This window comes from Dermacentor albipictus, chromosome 9 (genome assembly GCF_038994185.2).
Source record: "Dermacentor albipictus isolate Rhodes 1998 colony chromosome 9, USDA_Dalb.pri_finalv2, whole genome shotgun sequence".
Taxonomy (NCBI): Eukaryota; Metazoa; Arthropoda; class Arachnida; order Ixodida; family Ixodidae; genus Dermacentor; species Dermacentor albipictus.
Genome location: NC_091829.1, coordinates 59,000,983 through 59,027,651, shown reverse-complemented (window position 1 = coordinate 59,027,651; position 26,669 = coordinate 59,000,983). Strand labels below are relative to the sequence as shown.

The 26,669-nt window shown below is 47.8% G+C and overlaps 1 protein-coding gene, 1 long non-coding RNA gene and 1 other non-coding gene across 5 annotated transcripts in view; 2 read left to right on the top strand and 1 right to left on the bottom strand.

Moving 5' to 3' along the window:
• The window catches only part of LOC135921392 (uncharacterized), a 74,947-nt gene that overhangs the window by 13,101 nt on the left and 35,177 nt on the right, over positions 1 to 26,669 (top strand). The gene's annotated exons all lie outside the window — the stretch shown is intronic.
• LOC135921391 (uncharacterized) overlaps positions 1 to 26,669 on the bottom strand; it is a 50,379-nt gene that overhangs the window by 7,014 nt on the left and 16,696 nt on the right. For all 3 annotated transcript variants that reach the window (XM_070525977.1, XM_070525979.1, XM_070525978.1), the window contains exons 8-13: positions 24,276 to 24,524; positions 19,936 to 20,149; positions 17,173 to 17,323; positions 11,620 to 11,741; positions 7,029 to 7,176; positions 1,085 to 1,267 (exon numbers count right to left, since the gene is read on the bottom strand). In XM_070525977.1, coding sequence (XP_070382078.1) covers positions 1,085 to 1,267; positions 7,029 to 7,176; positions 11,620 to 11,741; positions 17,173 to 17,323; positions 19,936 to 20,149; positions 24,276 to 24,524 — 1,067 coding nt within the window. The remainder of the gene's footprint in view (positions 1 to 1,084; positions 1,268 to 7,028; positions 7,177 to 11,619; positions 11,742 to 17,172; positions 17,324 to 19,935; positions 20,150 to 24,275; positions 24,525 to 26,669) is intronic.
• LOC135921408 (U2 spliceosomal RNA) lies at positions 13,314 to 13,499 on the top strand. The gene has a single exon (XR_010570537.1). It is a non-coding gene; the product is annotated as a U2 spliceosomal RNA (small nuclear RNA).

The following is a 26,669-nucleotide window of genomic DNA, read 5'->3' as shown; positions in this document are numbered from 1 at the left end:
CTACAAAAGCCACCTAGATAAAATTTGCCAAAAATGTGGGGACGGCTGTCGTAGATCAGTGCAGTGTAGTTAAATGCACATGGATCAAATTCAGCTATCTCGAACAATTTGTTAAGTGTTTGAAGATTTCATATGGCTGTTTTAAGTTATGCTTCCTAATTTTCCGCAATACGTCTACTTTGCACCGAGTTCCATTTTGATGGGAATGGACGGGATGTTAGGTGCAATGTGTGACGAAACTATAACTTTCCTCGCCTCAATAGAAGCGTTGCAAATTAATCCTAAAGCGTCGTTTATTATCTTTCTTTTTGCGTTATATACGAGGATTGTAATAGGTTTGCACCGTACCCTATGTGAACTAAATAAGGCACCTTGTTTACACTTGTTTACAATTAAGGGCAGACTATGGGTAATATGCAGTCAACCTTCAAACTATGTGGATTGAATACAAATTATGCAGTAAATCAGGTATGCAAGCTACCTGGGGCGTTATGGGCGTATTTTAGGGACAACGTAGGGTTTATCAAGTTCCCGTGATAGAACGGTGAACACAACGGAGAACAAATTCAGTGACAATGCAATTAGGAGACTCTCTGGCTAATGAACCGGGATGTAAAATAGGTAGGAATAGATTATGTCCTTTTTGAAAATTTCTTAACAAGTCCTTGAGAGCGTTATATGCGTGCAAGTTGACAAAGGGGCCGGTTAAATACGGGTCAATTATATACGGGCAACGTTTTAAAGTATGTCATTATTTACAGGGAGCTAAAATTCTTGTTGCAGCTATTCTACAGGGACAACTTCGCTGGAAATTGGATTTCCATCCTGCAAGGTCGCGTAAGCTTGCACCCCACCCCCTCCCAAGATTTCTTTTCCTCTTGACACTAACACAAATTTCAATTACACAGGTATACGATTTGTGTAGCCTATAGGAAGCTACGCATTTGCTTCAGCTGCAACCCTCCACAGATTAAGCGATATCAAACTGCCGCCGAAGCTGTTGAGAAGCGGTACAAATTAGCAATTCGCAGGTTGGGAAACTGAACTCACGAATATGAAAAAAAAAAGAATGCGACAGACTTACCGCAGCGTCCAGGTTGGTGACGAAGAGGGTGACACATTCGGCGTTGACCATATCCTCAGTGACGACGCTTCCCGCATAAGGCTTCTTCAAAGTGTAGACCAGTGTGCCGAGCTCGAAGGAAAGACCCATTTTGGTATTCGATGTGTACTGCTTGTCTCTCCTCATCATCTGTGCGATACTTTTCTGTGCGCGGAATGCACACGTAAGATTTACTAAACAAGGCATGAAGAAGGCGATGGCTATGCAAGGCATCTGCTGGCGCAGAATAAAATATATACATTAACCCATGCTTTTGCATACTTGGACAATGATTTAGTAAAAGTGTCTTTTCGACAGATAGGTCTGCATTGCAATACGAGCTATAGCAAGGTGGCTGCCAAGCAGCGACGGGAAACTAGCTGTCCCTACCTAGTACTGGAACGCATAGAATGTTCACGTGTGCAGTGAGTGGGTACAGGTACATATTGGTGAAATGTTAAACAGAACCGTTTCAGAAGGCATGACTGCTGCGTTGCTATGACAGCTGATCAGCGATGGATCTGAACGGAATTTGATTGTCAAACTGCAAGGTAAGCTCCATATAGCTGGGCCAACACTGTGTTCAGAACATTATGCATCTTTGGAGCCCACCGCACGTCGTGCGAGAACAAGTAACAATCACGTGGGGAAAACTCCTTAAAAGAAACGTTGTGGGCATCCAGCCCCGCCATCACTGGTGCCCAGTTTGAAGGGCATGCCGACACCAAAGTTCACACCGATGCAAAGGAGCTAGGGCCGCGGTGCGTCGCTGGTACAGCGAAAAAAAAAGGCGGGGCTTTGAGAAATGGTGATCCCCTATGCAAGTCGCTCTACAACGAACGTCGATGCCAAGTGTTCGACAAAGAAAAAAAAATAAAATCTAGGTAATAGCTTAAAGTCTAACCCCCGTATTCAGATATGCAACTTAAGTTGAAGCCCATGCTTGACTTGATCTATGTGACGCCTATCATGAACTCGCCGAAGGAAATTCAGTAAACGTGTTTGAGCATGTTCATGCCAGGCGTCATTATAAGTGAAGTCAATGATGGGCTTCCACTTAAGTTGCATTTCTGAATACGGGGGTAAGAGACGTCCACTCCAAGCTTCGTCCGTATACCTGTACGGTCGACTGTCCGAGCATTATCTGTGCTAAGCTTGGCAATAATAAAAAAAATACCAGACTCAACATCTCATACAATTGCATGAGTGTAAGATTTGGTATTTTTTTTGTTTTACGAGGCTGCAGTCGACTATTGTTCGTTGGGGATTCCCGTCAGTAAAGCGGGCAAGACGAGAATTACTTCTTTGAATCAGTCAGTGCCAGTGTTTACAGGTCGACTACATTATACTTAAACACACCGTGACCACTGGAGCCACCTATAATTCGAACATATTTCTTTTATACTGAATGGTAAATCTGTCTCATGCAACGCCTATTGTTGATATGTAATCGTAATATATCAGTCTCCTGAATTTTGGAGAGCACTTCTTCCGCTACGACAGCTTCAGTAATAATGAAGTGACCTTCAAACATGATGACCACTGCAAACTGAGTGAGGAACAACGCGCCAACTACACCGTGAATCTCTCTACTGTCATGCTATTATCCCGTATACTGACAAAAAATGGCAATTTTTTTTATCAGCATGTCTTACTTCGAAAAATAAAAAAAGGATATGTTGGCTTCAGGTTGCATTGCTCCATGAATTGTGTGCTGCCACCTACCAAAAGCAACAAAGGGCACTTAGACAAAATTAGGCTCGCCCACAGCGTCGCTAGAAAAGAAAAAAAAAACTGCCTGCGAGCTGAGCTCGTGTTCGGCCGTTTTTACCAAAGTCATGTGAACGAACTCAACTCGTCTAAGGCATGGAGGAAGTGCTTTCTGAGGTCCCCTTCCTCTAATCTTCCCCCCGACCCTCAGAAGATGTTCCCGTCAAGGAATCTTTTCAGCAGACCGACTGTCTCGTGTATTCACAGTGCCGTCATTGCCCCGAGAAGACTTACAAGACTACCATGTTGAACAGCGCGATAGGATAATATTGGCTTTTCGCAAGCACCCCGCCTTCAATCTACTGTCCCCCTTACCTCCGGGATTTGATTCTGGACGGTAAAGTGCGATACCTAATATTCGGCACTTTACTAGCTTGAAGGAGGAGCGAGATTAACCCCGGAATTCTGGAACGTCCCGGCACCCCACGTTTCACGTGGACTCGAGAAAGTGGACGGCAGCGTTGCCTCTCGACAGATGTTACTGCGGTTCGCTGACACCACGTGGGAATTCTTGAGAGGCGTAGTGCCTTCTTCATTCAATAGGCGGCGTTGTTCTTAACTCGGTGGAGGTGAGCTAGAGCTTCCAATCGAGTGTTGCTTTAGAATACGGGCCTAAGTTCTCGTTACGTTGTGGCGCTGGCATCGAGCACCTATAGTACCCATGGCACGCCCGCATGTAAGCTCTATGTTGTGCAAGACAAATTATATGCGTGGCTGTATGGACCAGTTTACAGCGCCACTGCACGGACGCTGCCATTATTTAGCACGTGACCACGCCGCCATTGAGCGCCTTCTGGCGTCCACTTCCCGGTAGCGGACGACTTGCTGCGTGAATGCAGAAAAGGACCGTTTTCGCTTTCTGGGGAAAATATTGCATGCCAGTGATGCAACGCTTTCGACGCAAAAGGCAAACGGAACTTTAGTGCTGTTGGTAATTTGCACATGGCCTTATTTTATCCTGATGGCAGTAAGCGAGCGCTCCAAGTCGGCACATGCGCGTGTTCGTATGAAGCGATACCCGATTGCGCGCTCTTTCTTTGTCTTCTGTTTTCTCGTTACAGCATATAGCTTTTACCTCTTTTCTCTACTGTGTATTGTGTTGCGAAGGTGGCAATGTGCCAGAAGTTTGTCGATAAAACTGTTTTGCTTTCCAGTAAGCATGTCTCTGTTACTTCCATTACCCCTTACAGCAATCTGTTGTTCTGAGATCCATAGACCGTGAGAACAATCAGGGCAATATTTACAGACAAATATCAATACTCATGATGATATATCAAAATAGGCGTTGCATGAGGCAGATTTACCAGTTAGTGTGAAAGAAATGTGCTCGAATTACAAGCGGCTTCAGTGCTCATGATTTGTTTAACTGTAATGTGGTCGACGTGTAAATACTGACACTGATTGATCCCACCAAAAATCATCGTCTTGCCCGCTTTACTGACGGGAGTCCACAGCGAAGAGCAGTCGACTACAGTCTCGTAAATAAAGACATACCAAATCTTACACTCATGCAATTGTATGAGATCCTGAGTCTGCCTGTCTAGCGGCGCTAATATTAGCTTATCGGCCCGCGAATTTAGTCATTTAGATTAAAAGAAAGAAAAGTAAGAAAAGTTCTCGACACAAAGTCCTTGACGATTCATGTTTCAATGAACCTACAGCCCGTTAAGTATATTTCGGTATATTTGCGGAATAACCATCACTGGGTTTCCTCAAAGGCAGCAACTCAATCCATTAATACTCGGCGCTTCGCGGTGGCGGCCCTGGATAACGCTGAATGTTGTTAGGCAAGCGCGAAAAAGGAGTCCCGCTACAGTTGACGCCTCATGCATTCGTCGTGTCGACGGTGACATTGTGTTGTGGGGCTACGTTGAATAAATGCTAACCCGTTACCGTTGACTATCATCTTCAGATGGGCCATGCTGCAGCTTCTTTGCTATTGAGTGTAATTCGACTGCTACAGCAACACGTCGTTTCTGTCGACAATCTCTTCATAAGTTCGCGCTAGCTGCCGAGTACACTTTATGATTTGACGTTAAAAGAATGGCATCGACGTACTGAAATATGTAACAGACTGTTGCCCATAAGCTGTAGCTTACAGACTTATAGGGGCGTCCAATAATAGAATGTTTCCATCGAATCAATCGCAAATACTTGAGAAAGACACCTTCACTCGAAAGGTGAACCGCCGATTGCGACAGCAAATTAGATAGCTAAACGAAGTAAGGCTAGTAGTTTTATCAGGTGGATACAATGCTGTAAACATTCGCTTACTAACTAAATTAAAAGCATGCTGTCACGAGCGCGTGGGCAAACACGAACCCATCTCAATCGATGACCGCGGGCAACCGTCGTCAAAGCGCTGGCGTGATGAAGTAGCTGTGAGCGAATTCGCCTTCGTGCTGCCCGTGACTTCAATGCTAGGATCGAATTCGCCTTCGTGCTGCCTGTGACTTCAATGCTAGGAGCGAATTCGCCTTCGTGCTGCCTGTGACTTCAATGCTAGGAGCGAATTCGCCTTCGTGCTGCCTGTGACTTCAATGCTAGGAGCGAATTCACCTTCGTGCTGCCTGTGACTTCAATGCTAGGTATGTTGAGGAAAACGCACACGAAGCCATCAGCCATCTCTGGTGGCGCAGCCTTCGAACCCATCACACAGACGACCTCCAAGAGAGGGCGCGGGCGGCCGCGCTCATCTGCCACAGCCGGAGTAGAAGAGGAAATGCCCACTAACCGGACCCCCCCCCCCTCACCCCCCAACCACGTGCACATCTCACGCCCCCCCCATTGCCCCACTTGCTGCACGCGCGAGAAGACGGGCCGCTTCAAGCCCCTGTGTTCCGCCCTCGCCTTCGCGAGCTTTCCCTCACACCAACAGCATGCGGCACACGGTCGCCATGTTATGTCACTGTGACTTTATACAAAACCTCACGGTGATACCGATGGAGAAAATTCCCCTTGAATGTGTATATATAATTGCTGCCGAAATAAAAAGGCCTTCGAATATCGAATAGAACGCCAAATATCGCTCAGTTTTAACACTGTAGAATTTCTAAATTAGATGTAACTAATATGTAGTAATCCTATCTCGTGCACCATGAAACTGGTAACAGTGAAACAAAGTTCGCCACATGCGCGTCCCAGAGCGTTACGTTCGTTGAGCACCCGCCGTGGTTGCTCAGTGGCTAAGGTGTTGGGCTGCTGAGCACGAGGTCGCGGGATCGAGTCCCGGCCATGGCGGCCGCATTCCGATGGGGGCGAAATGCGAAAACACCCGTGTACTCAGATTTAGGTGCACGTTAAAGATCCCTAGGTGGTCAAAATTTCTGGAGTACTCCACTACGGCGTGTCTCATAATCATAAAGTGGTTTTGGCACGTAAAACCCCATATTTTAATTTTTTTTAACCTTCGTTGAACGATAACCCAGTGGTAGTCAAATTTGCGTGTAATTGCGCTGCTCAGCTCGAGGGCGCGGAATCGAATCCTGTGCGAGGAGGTCGCATTTATGTGATGCGAAATGCAAAAAAAAAGTTCGTGTCGACCATTAGGTGCATGTTGAAGAACCGCAGGTGGTCGAAATTGTTTTAGGGTCCCGTACTACGGCGTTCCTCATAATCATGTCGTGGTTCCGTTGAGTATATTCTCATAATTCAAATGTTTTTCCTTGACCGGCGGATTAGTCTACAGGTATTTTTTGGCAGATTTGGTCCATCGGTTTATGCAATCCAAATATCGTGAGATCGACCAAACAATATGTTGCATTGACTCGATTGAGACAACAAGTTCGCGTGTTTCATAGGGCGAAGCAGGATTATTTAACAACCGCAAACTACACTACACAGAAACAGTCTACACCATACGTTGGCTCAGCCAATGTTGCCGTACGCGCGGCAGTTGCGGCTTTCCTGCATCCAAATCATGTGCGAGAGCTTCCGCTTGGATACTGTATTCCTCCCTACAGACGGCAGTAATCCTTTTCTATTGTACTATTCGATAAAGACGAATATTCGACAACGCGGAATATTTACTGCTAGAATCGCACACGAATTTAGAGACTATTGGAGTCGTATTCGGAATTTTTTAGACTTGCGCGCCTCTACCTTGCTTTCTTTTTATAGATGGTCAGGTTTTTCGTAACGGAAGCGCGTTACTCACGATGTCAGGTGCCCGGCCGGCTTGCTTGGCAGCAGATGCCTTGTACGCGCTGCTGTCGAAAACGGAAGGTGGGTGGCTGTAGCACACTCCTTTACCCTCGGTCCACCCCACAGAGCTGTAGGCGATGACCGTGTCTGCCACGTGGTTGCTGTAGGAAATTGAAGCACAATACGCTTTTTCAGTGATGAGCGGGAGAAACGAAAAACTTTGTTTATGACAATTATTTCGTGTCCATACACAGGCAACCGACAAAGTTCGTCGGATGACGGGATGTCGTTGGCTGTTGCCTGCGTTTCGAAATAGGGCGTTGCCTTCGCCAAGGCAACGACGGTGGCAACGTGCAGTTGTTCCCTGGCGGAGACAAGTGCGCTTCGCGTAACACTGCTTGCAGCTACGAAACATTGCTTCTCTGACCACCCGTTCACCTTCTGTGAGAACGTATTTATGGACTGATGCACACTCCTAAAGGGCATGCAATACATATATGGTGCGCAGGTAAGATGTATATGAAAAGCACAGCGCTTGCATCTAAGATCCAGAAATATGTTGCACTTTGTGATGCACTTTCATGGTGAACAATGGCTCAACATGAAATAAAATTGAAGCAAAAACAACAGGCACAGATATTACGAAGGACAAATCGTGGAATGATTCGCGTAAGCAATATTCTCATATAGAGGTTCACGCAAGGCGTAGTTTCAGAGTCGAGCTCATTTTTTGGCAGTCCGCTATGCGGTCCGACATAGGCGCCGAAAGGTGATTGATTCGTGTAATTTAATCGGGCTCATCCAAGCGGTTTTGCAGCAACACGCTAGAACACGTCTAACACACCTCCCCGCAAATGAGCCGCTTATCGTGTTCTTCATTTAAGAAATTTAGATTCATTTTTTTTTGTTTTTCATTCCGAAACTGCTGCATGATCGTGAGTGCCGCTGTAGTGTGGGGCTTCGGATTAATTTTGACCTTGCACCTGAAGTAATTTAATGCGGGACAAGCGGGCACAATATTGTACATCACGTAAACCACTTGTGGAAGGACGCGGTATGGGCCGGTGTAGCGAGGAAGGAGCTTTTCAGAAAGGCCCACATGCCGGGAGGGGGACCAAAGTAGGACGAAGTCACCTAGAGCAAAGTGTTCGTCATGGTGTCGCTGCCCATAAAAGCGCTTATGATTTCCTTGGAGGGGCCATAAATCTAATAGGGCCATCTGCAGGGCGTAATCAGCCCGGACAATGGCGTAGCGTGCATATTCACTCGTTTAAGTTGCAGGGGAAGGAAGAAATGTGTCTAACGGTAAAGTTGCTTCACGTCTGAACGATAAAAAGGAGAGTATCGAGCAGTGCCGTGGCGAGGGGAAGTATGTGCGAATGTCGCGTATGGCAATGCAAGGTCCCAATCACAGTGGTCAGCCGACACATACTTTGAAAGAAAGTCTGCTAACGTCCGATTCAAGCGCTTGGTGAGCCCGTTCTTATGTGGGAGGTATGGCGTGATGATCTTGTGCTGCGTGGGCTAGGCACGCAGAATGTCCTCGATGACTTTCGACAAGAGGTCCGGCCTCAATCAGTCAGCTATTGAAGTGGGGTACCATGTACTAAAATTATGTCACGGAAGAGAATGCCCGCCACGTCTGTAGCAGAGCTGGTCAACAATTCTCGTGTCATTGCATAGCTCAATCGATTCGTCTCCTGAAGCAGATGTAGCAAAAGGTCCGAGATGGCCCAAACTTTCATGGAAGAGGGGTGCAGATTGGACGTCGATGGGTTGAAGATACCTAGCAGGAAGTGTAGGCGGTTTCTTTCGGCGTTAACAGAGCTCGCAGGCGCTGACCTAACGTTGTACGGGGTGAGCTAGGTCAGGTGAATAGAAAAGATGGCTCACGCGGTCATGTGTGAGTGTGAAACCAAGGTGGCCAGCGGTTGGGGCGTCGTGCAGCTCACGAAGAACTGTGTAGCGCAGGTGTGATGGCATAACTAGGAGGTACTCAGGACCGTCAGGGTACACGTGACGTCGATGTAAAGTACCATCCTTCAGGGTGTGAACATTCACACAGAGGACTCGCTAGCGGAGGATTCCAGGCGCTCGATTATTTCTCTTAAGTAGGCATACCTACTTTCATCTTCGGCGATGTTAATCAACTGGCTCACGGAAAAGACGCAATTGAGGGATTCAGTGTGCAAAGAGTCACAGTCGGCCAAGGGTAGCGGGACAATCAATACGCATCTTTGTGCACGCTTTCTATCTTGAACACTACTACGCAGGTGTACTCTTGCAGGCGCAGTGCCCATAGAGTGAGTCTGCCTGTAGGGTGTTTGACAGAGGCAAGCCAACAGATGGCATTATGGTCGGAAACTACTGTGAATGGTCGGCCAAATAGATGAGGGCGAAATTTTTCCACTGCCCACACGAGAGCGAGGCAGTCACGTTCAGTAAATGAGTAATTTCGCCTTGATACGCACAGCAGCCTGCTGGCATAAACGATGACTTAATTCACTCCGCGTTGACGTTGGGCCGAGACGGCGCCTATCTTGTAGCCACTTGCGTCAGTGCGGATTTCGGTTTGAGCTGATGAGTCGAAGTGGGCCAGAATGGAAGACGTTGTGAGGATTGTGGTTAGCTCGGAGAAAGTTGTGACTTGTGCAAGACCCTAGGTAAAAGGGGCGTTTTGTTTACGAAGAAATCGCAATCTCTGCAAAATTCTTCACAAACCGGTGGAAATAGCAGGAGAGTTCCACAAGGTTGCGAACATCTTTGGCAGACCTGGTCCCAGGGAAGTCTTTCAGGGCTCGAATTTTTTTCACTGGGGCCTGCAGCGCCCACAATAGGCCAAGTATTGTAATGCGACAATGGCTAAAACGGCACTTTTATGAATTCAACTGAAGTCCGGCATGGCGGAAGACGTCAAGAACTGCTGACAGGTGTCCGAGGTGTGTATCAAATGTGAGTGAAAACGCAATTACGTTGAGGAAATGACATACGTATGTATGCTACTTCAACCCATGAAGCAGAGAGCCCATCATTTTCTCTCGAATGTGGCTGGGGCATTGCGCAGTCCGACAGTAAAGCCTATCAAGAGCTACAAAATCCGTTTTCTCCCGGTCGCTGGAGTCCACAGCAATCTGCCAATATCCGGATCAAAGGTCTATAGTAGAGAAGTAAGCGACACCATAGAGACAGTCAAGGGCATCATCAATCCGCGGTAAGGGGTACGCGTCTTTCTTAGTAGTGTTATTGAGATACTGATAGTCCACACAAAGGCGCCGTGATCCACCCTTCTTTCTTATTAAAACAACAGGAGGTGCCCAGGGACTGGAGGATGGCTGGATAATGTTCTTCACAAGCATCTTCGTTGCTGTTTTCTCCCTGCTGAATGACGCTTCGCTCAGACGCAGACACTCGACAGAGACGATCGGTGAACAGAGCCTGCATGGCTGTGTATGCGATGCGGGACAACGAATGCCTCGCCCAAAGGCCAATTACTGAAGTGGAGAATATCTCGATACGATTCTAGAATACATCTGACGATGACAGTGTGTTCAAGCGGAACGTCATTAGAGAGTTATAGCTCAGAGAGCCAGTGGGCTCAGCGGGCTCAGCGGGACAGCGTAGACACCACTGTGCATGTGGTACCGCGCATTCGCAGTGGAGTCTATGCTGGGCCGCTGTGCCCGCTGCCCCGCTGGTTGGCTGAGCTATAACTCTGTATCAGCGATCATGCTGCGAATCATGATAATGATCATGATCCGCGTGCTCATCGGAGGCCATGTAGCATCCATTGGAAAACCTCCTAGCTGAAAGTCTTGCAGTGGACAAAGGTGGGCTACGGAAAGCCCCTTTGGAAGTACTTGCTTGACGAAGCCGAAATTCCCAAGTGGAAGGCAGGTTCGGCTTGCTTAATGCTCGTGATCGCGTAGGGTGCAGTGACACCTCGCGTGAACCCTGTCACAAATTGATCTGCGATGCAGACAGAATATGCCGATTGCTGATAGCTTCGTGTGCGCTGTGCTATCGCCACTTAGTTCGCGTTGACGAGGCAGCAGGAAGATGAATTCTCTCGCCGCCCCTGCCGCGCTTTCTCACTCCAGCTCTGTGATAGCAAGTGTGCGCGGTCATCGAGTGAAATGTGTTGATGTTTGCCTGTGCGCTCGTGACACCATGCTTCTTAATTTAGTTAGCATGCAGTTGCTTACAAGTTTGTACAGCCGATAGACCTACTATCCTTACTTCGTATAGCTGTCTATACTTTCAGGCGAAACTGCGATTTTATTTTATTTTATTCGTAACAACGTAACATGCAACACTAGAGATTCGGTGCTTGCTGTCTCGCAGAGTATTTGCGGTACAATATACGGGTCTTACTGTGTAACAATGTTAAAGTGTGAGACTGGGCGAGTTCACGCGAAAGCCATTTATGCTGCAAATACAAGACGATAGGCTGCATGGTTTGGTTCTGTAGAATTCTATTTCTTAGAAATTTCGCTAGAGAAGCCGACATTGAAAAATAGAACACAATGGACATTTGAACACCTTCGAGGGTGCTCTAATAGGGAGAAATGAAAAAAAAATGGCGTCCTTAACCATTATATACTTACTTGACAGCGTCGGTAAAAATGGTCTGCAGGAGCTCATACGCGCTTGGCTCTTGATAACTGGTTATTCCGAGAGCTATTAACGTTTTTCTGCTGGCGTCGCTGCCTTGAAAGTTTTTTAGTTTCTGGAAAGATATGCGTTAGAAAGCACAATAAGACGACATCAGCGCATGCACCCTTGAAAATACTAGGTAGAGATGACTGGCAAACAATAAAAAGACGAGTAGTGATGATCGTTCGTTGATTGTTTTTATCTGCATGGCATTTGTTCCTGCTTTCTTGCTTCTTTAGTTTATAGTTCACCTTCACAAAATGTTGTGAGCCATGAATATACTATGATGAATATGGATTTGTGTGTGTTCAGAATTCTTCTATTTCATAAAGCCAGCGTGACACTTGTCGGAAAGCAGGCCAAGCACACAATAGAGTGCAAAGAACGTCATGTACAATTAAATGATCCTAATAAAGAAGTGGATTTGGACACAAGACGCGTTGACGAGGAGAAGGCTGGCCGCAATGAAAGTCATGACTCTTAGCGGAATAAAAAAAATCTAGTTAAGAGGATCTCTCCACGCTCTGCGTCCCCCTTTGTTTTGGCCGCTTCACCTCATGCGAGATACCAGTCTCACAGAGTGTTAACCTAGGTTTTCGACTCCTGTAGACCGAAATTATCTTTCTTGTTTTCTTTTCTAACCTGTAAAAGCGCATTCCATATATATGCGATTATTCTGTCGTCATAAGTGGGCTTGACCTTCGACTAACAAGTCCGTGAACTGGTTGCTGCGTCGAATGCGCATTTACCGTCCCTTCGAGCTGCGCACACGCATTGCATCTTGAAGTGATAATGTACGATGGGTGTTTTCTCTCTCGTTTGATTCCGCTCCCGTCCTTTAAAAGCAAAGTTTTCCTTTTTGTACCTCGCCGGTGTGTTGTGACCGTGACTGCTACCTGACTGCTCGCTTGCCGAATAGGCCAACGAATCACAGCACAGTACGCGTGCCAAGCACTCCGCTGGGTTCCGTGCAACACCACCAGATGGCGCTCGCCTCCGGACATCCACGGCGCAGGTTGTGTGAGGATATAAAATAATTCAGTGCCAGTTCACTTTGTGAAGGTGGATGGCCGGTGAAGCTGTGTATGTGGGCTTCTCAATGGTGAACTGTCCATTGCCGTGCGTGAAACCCCGTATGAACATATATGGAAGGCGAGATGCGACTGGTCGCTCCTCCACGATGTTGTGCCTCGGAAGATGATGGGGCTCCGGGGGTTGTACATGCCCATGTATTTTTGCTAAACGCGGCACGGAGCCTTTTACTAACGAATTCTGGCACGTAGAACAGACGCGCACCTCACCGCAATACGAGGGCACACACTGCTTCACCGTAGTCACGGCGATCATGCGTCGGTCGACGTCTCGCAGTGCAGTAATGGTTTTCAGGTCACTCGAAAACCACAAGCGGTGACACACAGCGCAGGCCACACAAAATTGGTTCCCCACAAGCTCCCTCTGAAACCTTGGCGTTGCTACGGTAAAATTTGCGGGACTGGGGCCGCATTGACGGTTCGCATTTCTTTCCGCCTCGCGGTCTTGGCCGCCAGCACGCCTACAGGACCGCCACCACGGGAGAGCGGAAGGAAAGAGATGCGCAAACGCTTGGAACGCCGTCAAAGAGAGGGTGGTGCAAACGTAGGCATGTATGGCCGACGCGAGTCAAAGCGTAGTAACCGTTGTTATCAGCATAATATCTGATACGGGTTCTATTTGGACCCAACATATTAAAGTTATTTTTGTAAGCTGGCGGAGTGCTTAATGCCTGCTTCACCTCTGCCGCCGCTCGGCCCGTTATTTCACTGTCTTCTACATTGGCCTCGGGATCAACCCACGTATGGGGAGAAAGCAACTCTATAGAGGAACGCAATTTTTTTCCGGAACCTATACGCCGTTGCATACATAACGGTCAACGCTGTGGAGGCTAGAGATACTTCTTCCTGTGGCTTCGTTCGCGCTTGGATATAATTCGATGTTTTTTGACCGGGATTGTGCGCTACTCTTCTTCATATAGGCTCAGTATCGAATGAAAGAACTTTTAATCCGTAGAATCAAGCACACTGTGGTATACGACTGCTGATGCAGTGTTTTGGATCATTTTTGTTTTTGTTGTTCGTTTCGGGTTTCCTATTTGCAACCCGTCGCGAGGAGCCTCGTGCGCATGCTCGCGCGAGCGAACGCTTTCGGCGCGCAGCGAAGCGTGGGCTGAACACACGGAGTGAAAACTTGATCGAACTTCCTGCGTAGTTTCCACAGCGTTTACGTGCTATGTATATGGAACGGAGTATAGCCATATGCAGCTTCGCTGTAAAAAAAGAATCAGAAAACTCTCCTTCGCGCATACACGACTGCGTGGTAATGAGGAAGAAAACGCTCCTTGCGGTTAGAATGGATTCCAATTGCGCTACGTACATATCCGCATGCCGCCTCTGAAACCCTGTCGAGTTGAGCGCGTCTGTCGGACTCGCTAGTAGTCAGCAACTCCGCTTAACAAAAGGCTTCGATAATTCGTGTGCGCCTACGCTTGTGCGCGTGTGCTCTGGTGTTTCGATTATTTATGCACTGACACAACAGTTTCCTACATTTGGATTCCGGCTCGTTGGATATGCTGCGTTTCCGGGATAGTTGGACTGTGCGCCGTTCATTTCTCTTGGCTCTTCGTATACTCCTCGCCATTTGTAATCTTTGGAATGTTGGGCGGTAATGTGACAACGAAATGTTCAAGGCCCGACTTCGATCCAGATTCCCCTTTGCGCGCTCTCAGTTTAAACAAAAGCTGCTGGCTCTATAGACAAGCCTGTATTGTTTCTCGTGGCCGACTGTGCTTTCAGAGCTGTGCTAGATAATTGTATCTTCTGCACCCGTCTGTAGTTGCAGCGTCCGCGGTCTACATTGTGCTAGATGCGGTACTTCCTGTTCTTCTTTAAGCAGTGTGTGTCTACTGCGGAGGTCCGCTGCTGTGGATGTCGGGCATTGGGTCATTTCGGCACGAACCACATTGCGATATGGGGAGAAGTCACGGTCCCCTAAACCGGGCCAGGAGTACCGAGCCGATGCCGTACCGTATTTTTTTTTCTTTTCGCTTCTGTGATGCACAATGCAGCAGAATTGTCCGCTCTTGCCACACGTACCGCTAAATCATCAAAACGCCCTTTCCTCAGTTACGCCGATAACGCTGGCTTGCCTGGAACGGAAGCTAGTTGCCTTCTCTCCTAGCACTTAGCGAATTGATTTACTGGATGCCGCCGCGGCAAGTGAATGACAGCCACGGCCGCTTTCTTTTAGTACATCTCGGATAAGGAAAGCCCTTCACACTTTTAGAAGTGCTGCCAAAACGGAATGCATGCAGAGAATCTACAGAAAATATATTCAAGAAAAGCTACAGCCTAGCTCAGCGCGTCCCAGTTTCCTGCATTGACACTTGGCCTCGCATATGTCAGCGTTGATCGTCGACTGCATCGTGCCATGGTGTGACGCGGGATGCCGCGTAATTTATCTGGGGAGGATGGCGTGAGTCTCGCTTGGTGTTATTCCATTGCCCAACTATACAGGCAGTCGTCCGATACTGTAGGTCTCGTCATCATGCGCGCACCAGGTGAGGACGGCGCACCTCTCCTCCATACCGGCAGTGGCCGCGCATGGGTGTCTGCGCTACTCAGCACATTACGCGGCTCGCGTGTGTTACATCTCGGAGGTAGTCTGCGGCGGGTGGAAAGTTGAGGGCGAGCCGAGATGGCTGGTGGCTTCAAGCACGCTGTGTTTTGCGCACGTTGTCTTGGAGGCCACGTAATATCAAGTTTTGGAGACGAGCCGAATCCAGAGGCAGCCCGAAGCGTTCGCTCACCGCTGTCGGCCTCTACTTCAAGCCAGCGCTGTGGCAGTGAGTGATCGTAGTCGTCAAGTTAAACGTGTTCGTGTTTGCTAGTAAGTGCGTGGAACCACGCCTGTCAATTTAATTATTAAGCGAGTGTTCGATTCAATTTATACGGGCTATAAAATTACGACCGGTACTTCGTGTAGTTGCGTAGTCCATTGCTGTCGATGTCAACGATACAATGGCAGAGGAAACTACCAATAACCAATGTTGCAATGTTGCACTGCGAGAGTACTACGCAGCTCAAAAGGTGTGAAATCAATTCTGCCCTATAAGCTGTCGCCACTCCTGCTTCACGCTTTATCTCTCTCTATCTCTCCCTATCTGTCCCCATGCCTTAGTTCCTCGCCCTTCTTCCCCACCCTTTACTGTGTTTTCAGCCTACAACCAAAAGAGCATGCCTCACTTCGCGTATAATTTCTACCGAAATTTTTGAACGCTGTTCCATAACTAGGCAGTGTGTAGAGTACAAATGTATGATTTTTTCATAATCGCGTTTTGCTGTATCGCACAACTGTCCCTGGTCTTGATCTTTGGCGCCCTCGATTTGTTTTCCTTCTTTTCGACCAAACTCGAAGAGTTCAGTCTTGAGACGCCGCGTAGTTTCCTACATGGCCACCAACTGGAGACGTAACGATGATGTGGATTACCGCATTGGGACAGATGGCGGTCATGTGGATATGCGTGTTCGACCCCCGGTGGGCACGTATATGAGCGTTAGCGGCACGTAAAGTGCACATATGCGGGGCACATACCACGTTTACTCGATTCTATAGCGCGCACGTTTCTTCAACAAAAGTACACAAATTTAACCACATGTGTGCTGTGTTCGAATACGAAACCTACATAACAACAGCAACAAGTTATCGTCAAAGTGATTCAAATTTCTATAATCCAATCCAATGCAGACGTCGCTGCAGCTAAGGGAGCTGTGGCAGCTTTGAGCTCGCTCCTTCAGTTTGTGAGGCTGCCTTGGTCTTCAAGACGTTTAGAAATTCGGTATCCCACATTCCAGAAGTGGCAAGGAAGATTATATGTTCGGGGCTCTAGTGATAACGGAGCCTTTGACAGTGGCGGCAGTGACACCTGTTCCACTGCAGACGCGCGGAATAAATGTTGTCCAGAACGAACCGCTCTTGAGAATGAACAATGAACAGCGTTGTATTTATATTTGATAATTGTGGGTGTGGGGTGTTCCAAATAAGGCATTGCAATTGTTTTTATTACTGCTTGTGAGAATAATGTCCATACATCTATCAAAGGTGCGTAAGAATCCAGCAGTGGCCGTAGATGGTACTGCGACGTAGTATGGTACGTGACTCATTAAGACAGTATTCTTGCGCGGCCATAATGTACAGGTGTACATGGTATGCGATGTCTGTTTCATGTTCCTTTGATTTTGTTCGAGAAGTGGCCTTTGTATGTAAAAACGCCGTGTAAACACTTCGTATCGTGCAAATAGTGTCTGCCTTAAGCTCTTCCAGAATAAACCACACTGACAAGCGGCATTAGTGCGATATTTCACACGCGGACCAAGATTGATTGATTGATTGATTGATTGATTGATTGATTGATTGATTGATTCATGTTTAATGGCGCAAGGGGCGCGGACCAGGAGGAGTGATGTACTTACTTCAAGAAGTTTTTTTGCTTTGTCGTACAGCGCCCTGATCTTCTTTGCGCTCTGCAGCACGTTCAGAACACCATAGTGCTTGATGTTTTTCGGTACAAGTTCCGTTAGCTTCTCCTCTATCGTTCCGTTGAAGTCGGCGGCGCTTGAGTACCTTGGAAGGAGCGAACGAGATCGAAGGTCGTACCCTTGTCACTACGATCTGTACAGAGGTGTTCGTTCACTGACATCCCACGTGCAAGAAATTCACCAACATGTGGCACTTCAACCCGATTTCTTGCGCGACACATTTTCGTCGAAAGTGACAGGCACTATTTCACAATGCCTACTAATGTACAGACACGAGCGAAATTCTAGAGACCACGACTCCGAGACAAAAGAGAAAAAAGGAAAAAAAAAGGGGTATAGGCTGCATCTGGGAAGCGGCGACAACAGGGTACATGAAATGCCTTGTTCGTGTTGCAGAGAGTGTATTGGCGTTAGGCTACATTAACGACGTAGTCATATGCACAAGCTACGTTCACTCAAGTTAGAAAGCTTACGTGCCTAATTGCTGTTACAGCGTGTGGTTGTACGTCTTACGGTCAAACATTGCGATCCTGCGCGCTTCCCAAGCATGGCGCGCCCATTTGTTTTACAAGCTGGGCCGGGATAACGTAATACCATATATATCTAATTTTATTTCAAATTCGCTGTGGGCCCTCTGAAGTAGGTCAAAATTTATTTATTTGAATACTCTCAAGGCCACAAGGCACTGTAGAGGGGGTGGGTTACATTGCAGTGAAATAGCATAACAAACAAACGAGAAAAAAATGACATCCTAATATAAATGTCTATATACATCATAATATACGTATTACATAGACGCCATAGTGGGACAAATAGTGAAATAGTAAAATAATGAAAACAAGATCAACTAAGAAAAATAAAAACATCTAATTACATCTGCACATACTACTCAAATGGTGAAAAAATGTTAATTGCATCTAATTAGAAAAGAGAAGCATGATGGCAGTCTTGAAAGAGTTGCTATCCTCTGTAGCAGCAACTCGGGCGAGAAGGTGATTGCAGTCTTTGATGGTCTTTGGTGAGAAGGAATGTAAGGAAAAGTTAGTGCGACGGAAAGAAGGGGCTACATTGTTAGGGTGGTCCGTGCGCGATGAAAAGTAGGATGGTGCTGAGACGAATTCAGCCTGAGGAATTGCATTGTGAAACAGATCTTATGAAAAAGAGGAAATGCTTTTCGTCGTATTATCAGGTCAAGGCATAGGTCAAGGCCAATTAAAATGATATTTCATTGAGGTGACGTTTGAAGATCGGTTATAATCTGATAACATAAATATTGCCGCTCAGTTTTGGATAGATTAATGAGTCAACTAGAGTGTGTTGATGAGGATCCCCTATCAGCGCTGCATATTCTTGTTCAGGTCGAATTATTGTCTTATATAATACTGGATCAAAGTTTGAATGGGCTTGGTTAAAATTTCTACGAGGGCATTTCAGTGAACGATTAGCTTTGTTGTAGTGTAGTTTATGTGATGGCACCACCAAATATTACTAGTTATTTGTACTGCGATCTAATTTAGTTCCATTAGTAACATAGTCAAAAGAACTGGAAGGAATGCAGAGGCGAGAAATGGTAATTTTGCATTTAGTTGCGTTGAGAGTAATTTGTCGTTTGTTACACTACTCATACATTGTGTCAAGGTCAGATTGAACAACATATAAAAATTGTTTTTGTTGGTTATCGGGCGAAAGCTGACGCAGTCGTCGGCGAACAACTTTGTCGATGAGTTAAGGCCGTTAGGAAGGTAGTTAACATAAATTGGAAACAGCAAGACTCCGCCAAAATGGGCGGGGCGCACGCCTGAATCTATCCCCGGAAGGCCAGTGGCGAATTTTTCATAAATACCGATTCCAATCGTTTTACTTCATTGCAGCCCTATTTGGGCTATGCCGTTGCAACTACAAAGCCATCCACTATGGCCTCCCTCAGTCAATGCGCTACTCGTTTTTTTTCAATACTGCTTAACATTCTATTAATTTTATGGTGACTTCTTTATTGCTCTCCTTTGAACTTTACTTGCAGCATTCGAGAATGCTGGGAGTTAAACCTCATCGGTCAGTCAGCGCAGCCAAATATTTTATTGACTTTGTGAAATTGACAGACCCTAGTCAATAACCTTAGAGCATTCCAGGCGGCCTAGCTTAAGTTTGTTTGGTGGCAGGCGTTTGCCTTAACGCGGCCGTAAAAAAAAATTTGCAGTCCCTAAAGGCAAACTAATGCGACATTTCACTTTGGCTGCATTGCTAATAATAGAATAAGTACACTTGTGTGGCATACTGAAGCAATCGTTCCAAAGCTGCAAGGCTGATAACTGCTTAACTTTCCCATTAGCAGCCTTTAAATAGCTCCTAAGCTGAGTGCGTGTGCACATGTTGGTTGGTGGACGTGTGGCGGACGGAAGACCCCAGCCTGTCGCCTCCCGTATCTTTTAGCGCGCAGCGGGCATGCCCCTGTGGGGGCGTTTCACCGCCATATTTAGGGTATCAAAAAACTTCTTTCGCGAGCATTTCGCAACGCATCCGCTCGTATCTCAATTTCGGCGTATTCCCGAAAGGTTTCTGTATGCCTGCATTACGTCAAACTATAGGCTTCTTACGGGGCATAAATTCTGCTGGAGCTGGCCTCTAACAGTTGCTCTGTTATGTTTGGCCAGAATGTATCGCGTCAAGAATGTTGGTTTGCTTTAATGAATCACCAACCGGATATCGAAGCCGATGCCGCCCAAAGGTCGACTGCGGCTCTGCATCTCATTCTGGAACGTCGCCCAGCTTTCAGGGACCAGGACGCCGTGCAGAGTGCCGCGAGCAATTGCGACGTCCCTGTAGTAGATGTAGGTGCAGAGGCCGTCCGTCGGGATCATGCTGGGGAAGATCGCGTAGGCCCCGACCGTGCACACGAGCTCGTTGACCGAGACTGCAAAGGGGGAGTTACGAGAAAGGTTGGGGGGCCGCAAAAAGAAATTCTCGAACGTGTTTCATCTTAATTCCCCAATTGGAGAGGTCGCTCCCGTTGAAAGATTGTTAACGCCAGCAGCCCTGTCGGCAAGGCTAATTTTACCGTGTTGAATCCGAGAAAAAAAAAAAACATTTTTCCTTTTTTAGATATCAGTGTCCGTTCAATGAGCCGAAAGCGCGCGGAGCACTTTTCTGCAGTTAAGACGTTGTGCCATTTTATCTGGTTGCGCACTGAAAGTGCACCTGCGTTGTCATCGCGCGAATTGTAAGCTACTATAGCGCAAACACGGCATGTTACTGTTGACAGCGTGAAACGTGGCCTCCGGGCGGCGAGCGCTGTCTTTGCAGCTCGTGTCGCCCGATCTCTGAGGCCGTGGGTCAGATCACGAGCTTTTTGGCCGGGCGTGGCTGCAGCGGTTGAATCCTCGCGCTCTCCGCCTGTCTCGTCACTGCGGCGTAGGGACGTGAGCAGTCGGCGGCGACGTGTCCGTGACGCCGGCAGCGTGCAGGCCAGGTGCAAGTGTCCCGAACCACGGCAGTGCATGCGCCGCACCGGCCGACTGAGGGAAACCATCCAGGACTAGTTCACTGGCGATTTCGATCTGGTGCAGCAGGCTGTCGAACGGCTTTGAAGACCGTTCTCGATAGGACAGTTAAGCCGAAGCCTCGCCCTGCTGCTTTCGAAAGTCGGCGACAATGGAGCTGCTGAACCTTGACCTGGAGGTTCTTCTAGATCAGCCGATCGCTTCGACGCGTCGGGACTGTTTAAGGGCCCGGCTCACGCGTGGTTAGTCTGGTAGCCGCTCAAAGCCGCATCATCGAGGAACAGCCATTCCCTGTCAAAAGGGTCCCGGATGTCTTCAACCCTGGAAGCACGTGTTCGAAAATCTCCGTGCTAGGTTATGTTGTTTAATAATAGACGTCATGGGGCAAACGCGCCACTGTAACTTTAAAATGCCTAATTGCTAAAGGTAAATTACTTTTAACGCAGCAACCAGGGCCAGCTTCGTCGCTGAGCCTACGAAGGACTTCCGTGGCCGACGCGTATGACTTTGGATCCTCTCTCTGCTTCATTGGCGATCGGACAACAAAAATTCCTGTCGTAGTAGTAACTAAGGTATAGCGTGCAAGCTTGCAGAAAGAATAAGGGGACAACACGATGCAAAGAAGCAGCGTGTAGATAAAACAAAAGCTGAGGATGAACACTGCACATGCGCTAACCCAAAGAAATGATTACAGTAACAGAAACTGAATAGGCGCACGGCATGTAGCACGCCATTTGAGCGTCGTCTTTGTAGGCGCACATGCGTCCTGTTTCGAATAAATAAATTGTTTAATTATGCGTTATCTGTATTGTCCTTCCTCGGTCCATGTTTTGTTTCCGCTATTTCCTTAGCCTAAATGTGCCGTATCAACCAAGTTGACTTCCTCCAAATCTCGTGGGAATACATGCTGATTCAATTTAGCCCTACCAAAGTCGAGATTATGGGAGGAGATTACGGAAAGGCGAGATTATGGGAGACGAGATTATGGGAGCAAGGGAAAGCGTCAGAGGGCAAAGAAGCGTCGCTGACGAATGAAGAAACGGCACACTCATCGATAGAAGAGATGTGGCCTAGAGTCATGCCTCCTGGGATAAGTTGTGTGCCCCAGCTAAAGTTCAATATGGGTAGAGACGTTCGATTATCCGTAATTCTAATAGGGGTGTGAAGAAGAGTGACGTTTTTGGCGAATAAGATGGAAACGATCGGGTTGAAGATGTAATCGCCATCGGCAATGGTAGAAAAAGACATCAAGTTCACATGTATAACCGGCTTGACGAGGTAGACGAACGTAATCCACTGAGCACAAGCGCGGCTGGCGTGCAGTAGGAGCGCCATGGTAGCCTGGTAGCTCTAGCGGAAGCAAGGCGATTCCACAGTGAATAAGGGCAGAACGGGCAGACAGAAAATCCATATCGAGGATGAGTTCATGGGAGCATTTTTCGGGCACGGCAAATAGTACGCCTGTGGATCGGTCAGCAACACTTCTTGGAGTGGAGCACATCCCTAGCACGGGAAACATTCTGCCATCGGCGACACGGATGAACGGTACTGTGGGTGGTGTTAGAACCTTCCTAAGGCGGCGACGAAGTTCCGAATTCATTACTGATATCTGAGCCCCAGTATCCACTAGAGCAAGAACATGTGCGTCATCCACTTTAACGTCTATCAGGTTCCTTCTGGTCTGCAGTGTGGTCAGAGAATTTGGCGGGCGAGTCGTCGATGTCGATGCAGCATCACCTCTGGGAGCTGCATCGTCTAGTTTTCCGGAGGCAGTCGGTTAATCGGCAAAGTAGGGTGGAGATGAATTGGGGCGAGCGAGATGACTGGCCACGAGACAATGGCGAACGGGATTGTTGACCACGTGGGGATGGTGAAGGACGATACGGCATGAAGGGAGCGCCGTCGCCGGTAGTTTGAGGATGCTCGCTGTAGGGCTGAAATCGGCCATGATCCATGTCGGGGCGATGGTTGTATCCATATGGCGCCTGATACCAATACCATCGGCTGTTACAATGGCGGGCCAGGTGTCCAATACGATGGCAGTTGAAGTAAATGGGACGGTCATCAGCAGTCCTACGTTCGGCGGGATTGTGAGTAGGGAACGGTGGCCTTTGACCTTGGGCGTGCAAAAGTGAAGGACGGCGGTAGATCGGCTGATAACGAGCTGCGGTGCACATAGAGTCCAGGCCAGCATTAGAGAGCTGCTGATGTACGACAGCTTGGACTAGTGCCATCTGGGAGCTATGATCACAGGTACGGCCGCATGTAGAAGCAGGAGACACAGCGTTAATTTCATGTCGGACGATCTCCTGCTCGTGTTCTAAGGTGAGAGGCGCCGACGGCTCAGGCTCGTCTTAGCACGACCATGTTGCTGCCGTGTTCGGAAGTCGAGTGAAATGATGGGCAATGCGTCGACTTTTGGCGGCCTCAAAGCGCTTGCACTCTTGGATGATGTGGTCGACGGTGTCGCTGTCTTCGCAGATTAGCAGATTGAAGGCATCATCTGCTAGGCCCTTTAACACGTGGCCCACTTTCTCGGGCACCGTCATGCCGTCGTTGGCTTTGCGGCACAGGGCAAGCACGTCCTGTATATAAGTCAGGTACGACCTGTCGCTTTCTGCGCACGAGATGCCAGCTCCGTCTTTGCTGCTGCCTTTCTACCTGCAGACTTGCCGAACAGGGAGCGCATCTTTTCCTTGCATGCATCCCAGCTCCCAATTTCGTCTTCGCTAATTTCAAACCACATGTTCGCTGTTCCTTTGAGGCAAAACAATATGTTTGCCAACATGATCGTCTCATCCCAGTGATTGTTCTTACTTGCACGCTCGTACAGGTGTAGCCACTCCTCGATCTCGACATTGTCATTCCCGCAGAATGTGCCTGGGTCTTTTAGCTGAGCCAGGACGACCGTTGTCGTTCCAGTCGCCTCGGTGAGCGTCGACCCCTATTCGACCATCGTGTAGAAAGCCAAGCGTCGGCCGCTGCCGAGCTCCGGTGCACCCTGTGGGTACCCCGCACCTCCCACCAAAATGCCACGACGATGAGAGTAGCCAAAAGGGGAAGGAAATTGCATTTACAATATATATATATATATATATATATATATATATATATATATATATATATATATATATATATATATATATATAGAGAGAGAGAGAGAGAGAGAGAGAGAGAGAGAGAGAGAGCGATGGCTGCCGGCTAGATGGAAGAACAACAACACGAGCGCTACTCGGATCGTCGTCTTCACCGTCTTTCTGGCGCATTCTTTCATGCTATGCAGGATGCGTGCTTCAGTGCGAGGGAATAGGGCGTAACAATATTTTTGTTTATTTTATGAATGTGCAGTTATTTTGCGAGCATGCTATATTTGTATAGATATACATATCAACACTTACCAGATAGTAATCTTATGCTGGCAAGGGAGACAGTGCTATTGAATAGCATGAGCACAGTGTCGCCTAATAGTGTCATAGCGATAGGCGTATATCGGAGCATCTCGCAGCCTGCAAACCGTTTGAAGTGCTAACTATGACTTACATGGCTTCGTAGGTGGAGGCATTGGTGCGGGCGGCGGCCTAGCTGGAGGAGGTGCAGGTCGCGGTGGCACAGCTGGAGGAGGTGCAGGTCGTGGTGGCACAGCTGGATGAGGTGCAGGTCGTGGTGGCACAGCTGGATGAGGTGCAGGTCGCGGAGGGACTCCTGGAGGAGGGGCGGCTCGCGGAGGGACATCTGGAGGAGGGAGTTCGGGTGTCGGGACATCTGGTGGTGTGCCGTCTGGTGCACGGCCTACCGGTGAGACAGCAGTAGGCGGATGTGTCATATTGTAAATCGACACAGTATACAAGCGCGTTAAGCAATAACTAGTGAGGCATTTAATTGCGTATAATAGAGTTTAGTTGGTCAAGAAGAGGGGTATTTGCAGCGAGCATTTCATTTAAACGCTCGGGGTGGACACCTGGGGCCCTATAACGTAAAACTATGCCACTATGTTTTTATTCCAATCTCCTGACATCAAATTTCCGTAACCACCGACGCAAGCATTGAGCGGTGACCTGCAGGGTTGTCTGAATAGACCAATCAAACGCTCTCCTCGTTCATAGGAGGTCACTTTTGTTTGCTTGAAAAACGAATACCATTGCCTACACTGAGCTGATTGTCTTATCTAATTGGCTGACAAGAGGCAAGGAGCACGCTCAAGTGGAGAGGGATTCGATGGGGCCGAGCCACTGCACTGAGAATCGATAACCGGATGTATAAGGTGGTGCTGGCGTCTGTGATTGTTCCACTTTCCCTTGCTTAGCTTGTGGTGGCAGGTCGAAAATTACGGCGGCATACCACGGAAACATGAGAATGACGCTAAAACGGATCATCAGCGAAAACGAGCTGGCAGTACGAGGTCGTAAACGGGCCAAAAGTGCTCGAAAACGTTACACGGCCACGCAAAAGGCTTTATTATACGCAAATAAACCCATGCTCTCCGGCAGGTGCGAGTAGCCAGTGCCTGAGCGATCGACGGCAGCCATTTTTTATTCCTTTCGGAGCGGGGCAGCCTGCGGCTATTCAGAAGAAAATTCAGTTTTGTTCGGCATATTAATGCATCTTTAACGCGAACACGTCACTTTGACGCGTTAGTTTTTGCGGTTTTGTGACGTTTCGTGACAGGCAGTGAAGTGGGTGCAGCCCGAAAACGTTTGACCAATAACCGAGGGCTAATGGCTAAAAGGCGTCGAATCAGAAATAACTATTTTTCTTTTGTTGGGTCAAATCATGCATAATCAGCGTGTACATGTCATATTAGAAGGGCTCATATCGCGGTTTTCGTGACGTCGCGTGACAGACAGGTGAAAGGGGTGTGGTCCAAAAAAGTTTTCTACCAATGGCGGAGGGCTGATTGCAGAATTGAAATTGAAAAGTTTGAAATAGTTTTACGTTATAGCGCCCCTGCAATATCCCTTGGCAACCTGCTTCGCTTTTTCCAGCTGACCTCTCCTGTACGTACCAGGCCAGGAGAGTGCCTACGCCAGATCGTTATTTTAGGCGACCACCAGCCTCATCCTCTCTATTGTCCCTGCAAGACTTAGGCCTCTCCCTACCATCTCCAATTACCCATGTCCCGCGCATGCCGTTTCGACGTTGCGCACTACGCCTGCCGAACTGCACTTCGTCTTGTCAATGTCAAAGAGAAATTCGACTACCGTATAAACCAGATTTCTTCCCTCCCCCAAAAAAGGCGTTAAATTCGCCACTGGTCTTATTTAGCGGTATTTAGCACATTGTGAGTCGCCGTCTGGCCAAGTCAAGGTCAGGGGTCGCATATTCCGGACAGACCCATATTCTGGTTTGCACTGCACCCCCGTTGTTCTCTGGTAAAGACCGTTGCTTCTCTGTCTTTTAAGGCTGCGCCAGCATTTTTCGTTGTATCACACAGTCCCTAACTATTCTAAAATTTCTTTGTTAACCGCGAAGTCTCTGACCCATATATTAGTAATGGTAGAATGCAATAGTTGTAGTTTTCAGGTATATCGCGGCAAGCTGTTTGTCTTGATTTGTAATACCTAGACTATGCCCACAACTCATTTTTCCCATAACTCTCCAAGCATCCTTCTCATGATGAGGAACCCCTTCGACGTTAACTGGCGCAATATTTTCATTTGAAAGAACGTCAGCTTGGGCATGTTGGTTTTTCGCTTTGGTTTTTAGCTCACTAAAAACTCAGAGACAGTTTAGGTCGACGTATACGAAGGGCTTATATTAATGAGGAATTTGTTAACGTTCGTACGCAAACTTGCTGAACTTCGCCCGCATAATCGCTCAGGGTGATATCGGGCACGAGACGATTCTGTGGCAGTTGAGACGTGGTCGCTACAAGGACAAGCCTTATGTTTACAAAGTTTCCCAGAATACATCGATCTTCCATCAGATTTCACTGGT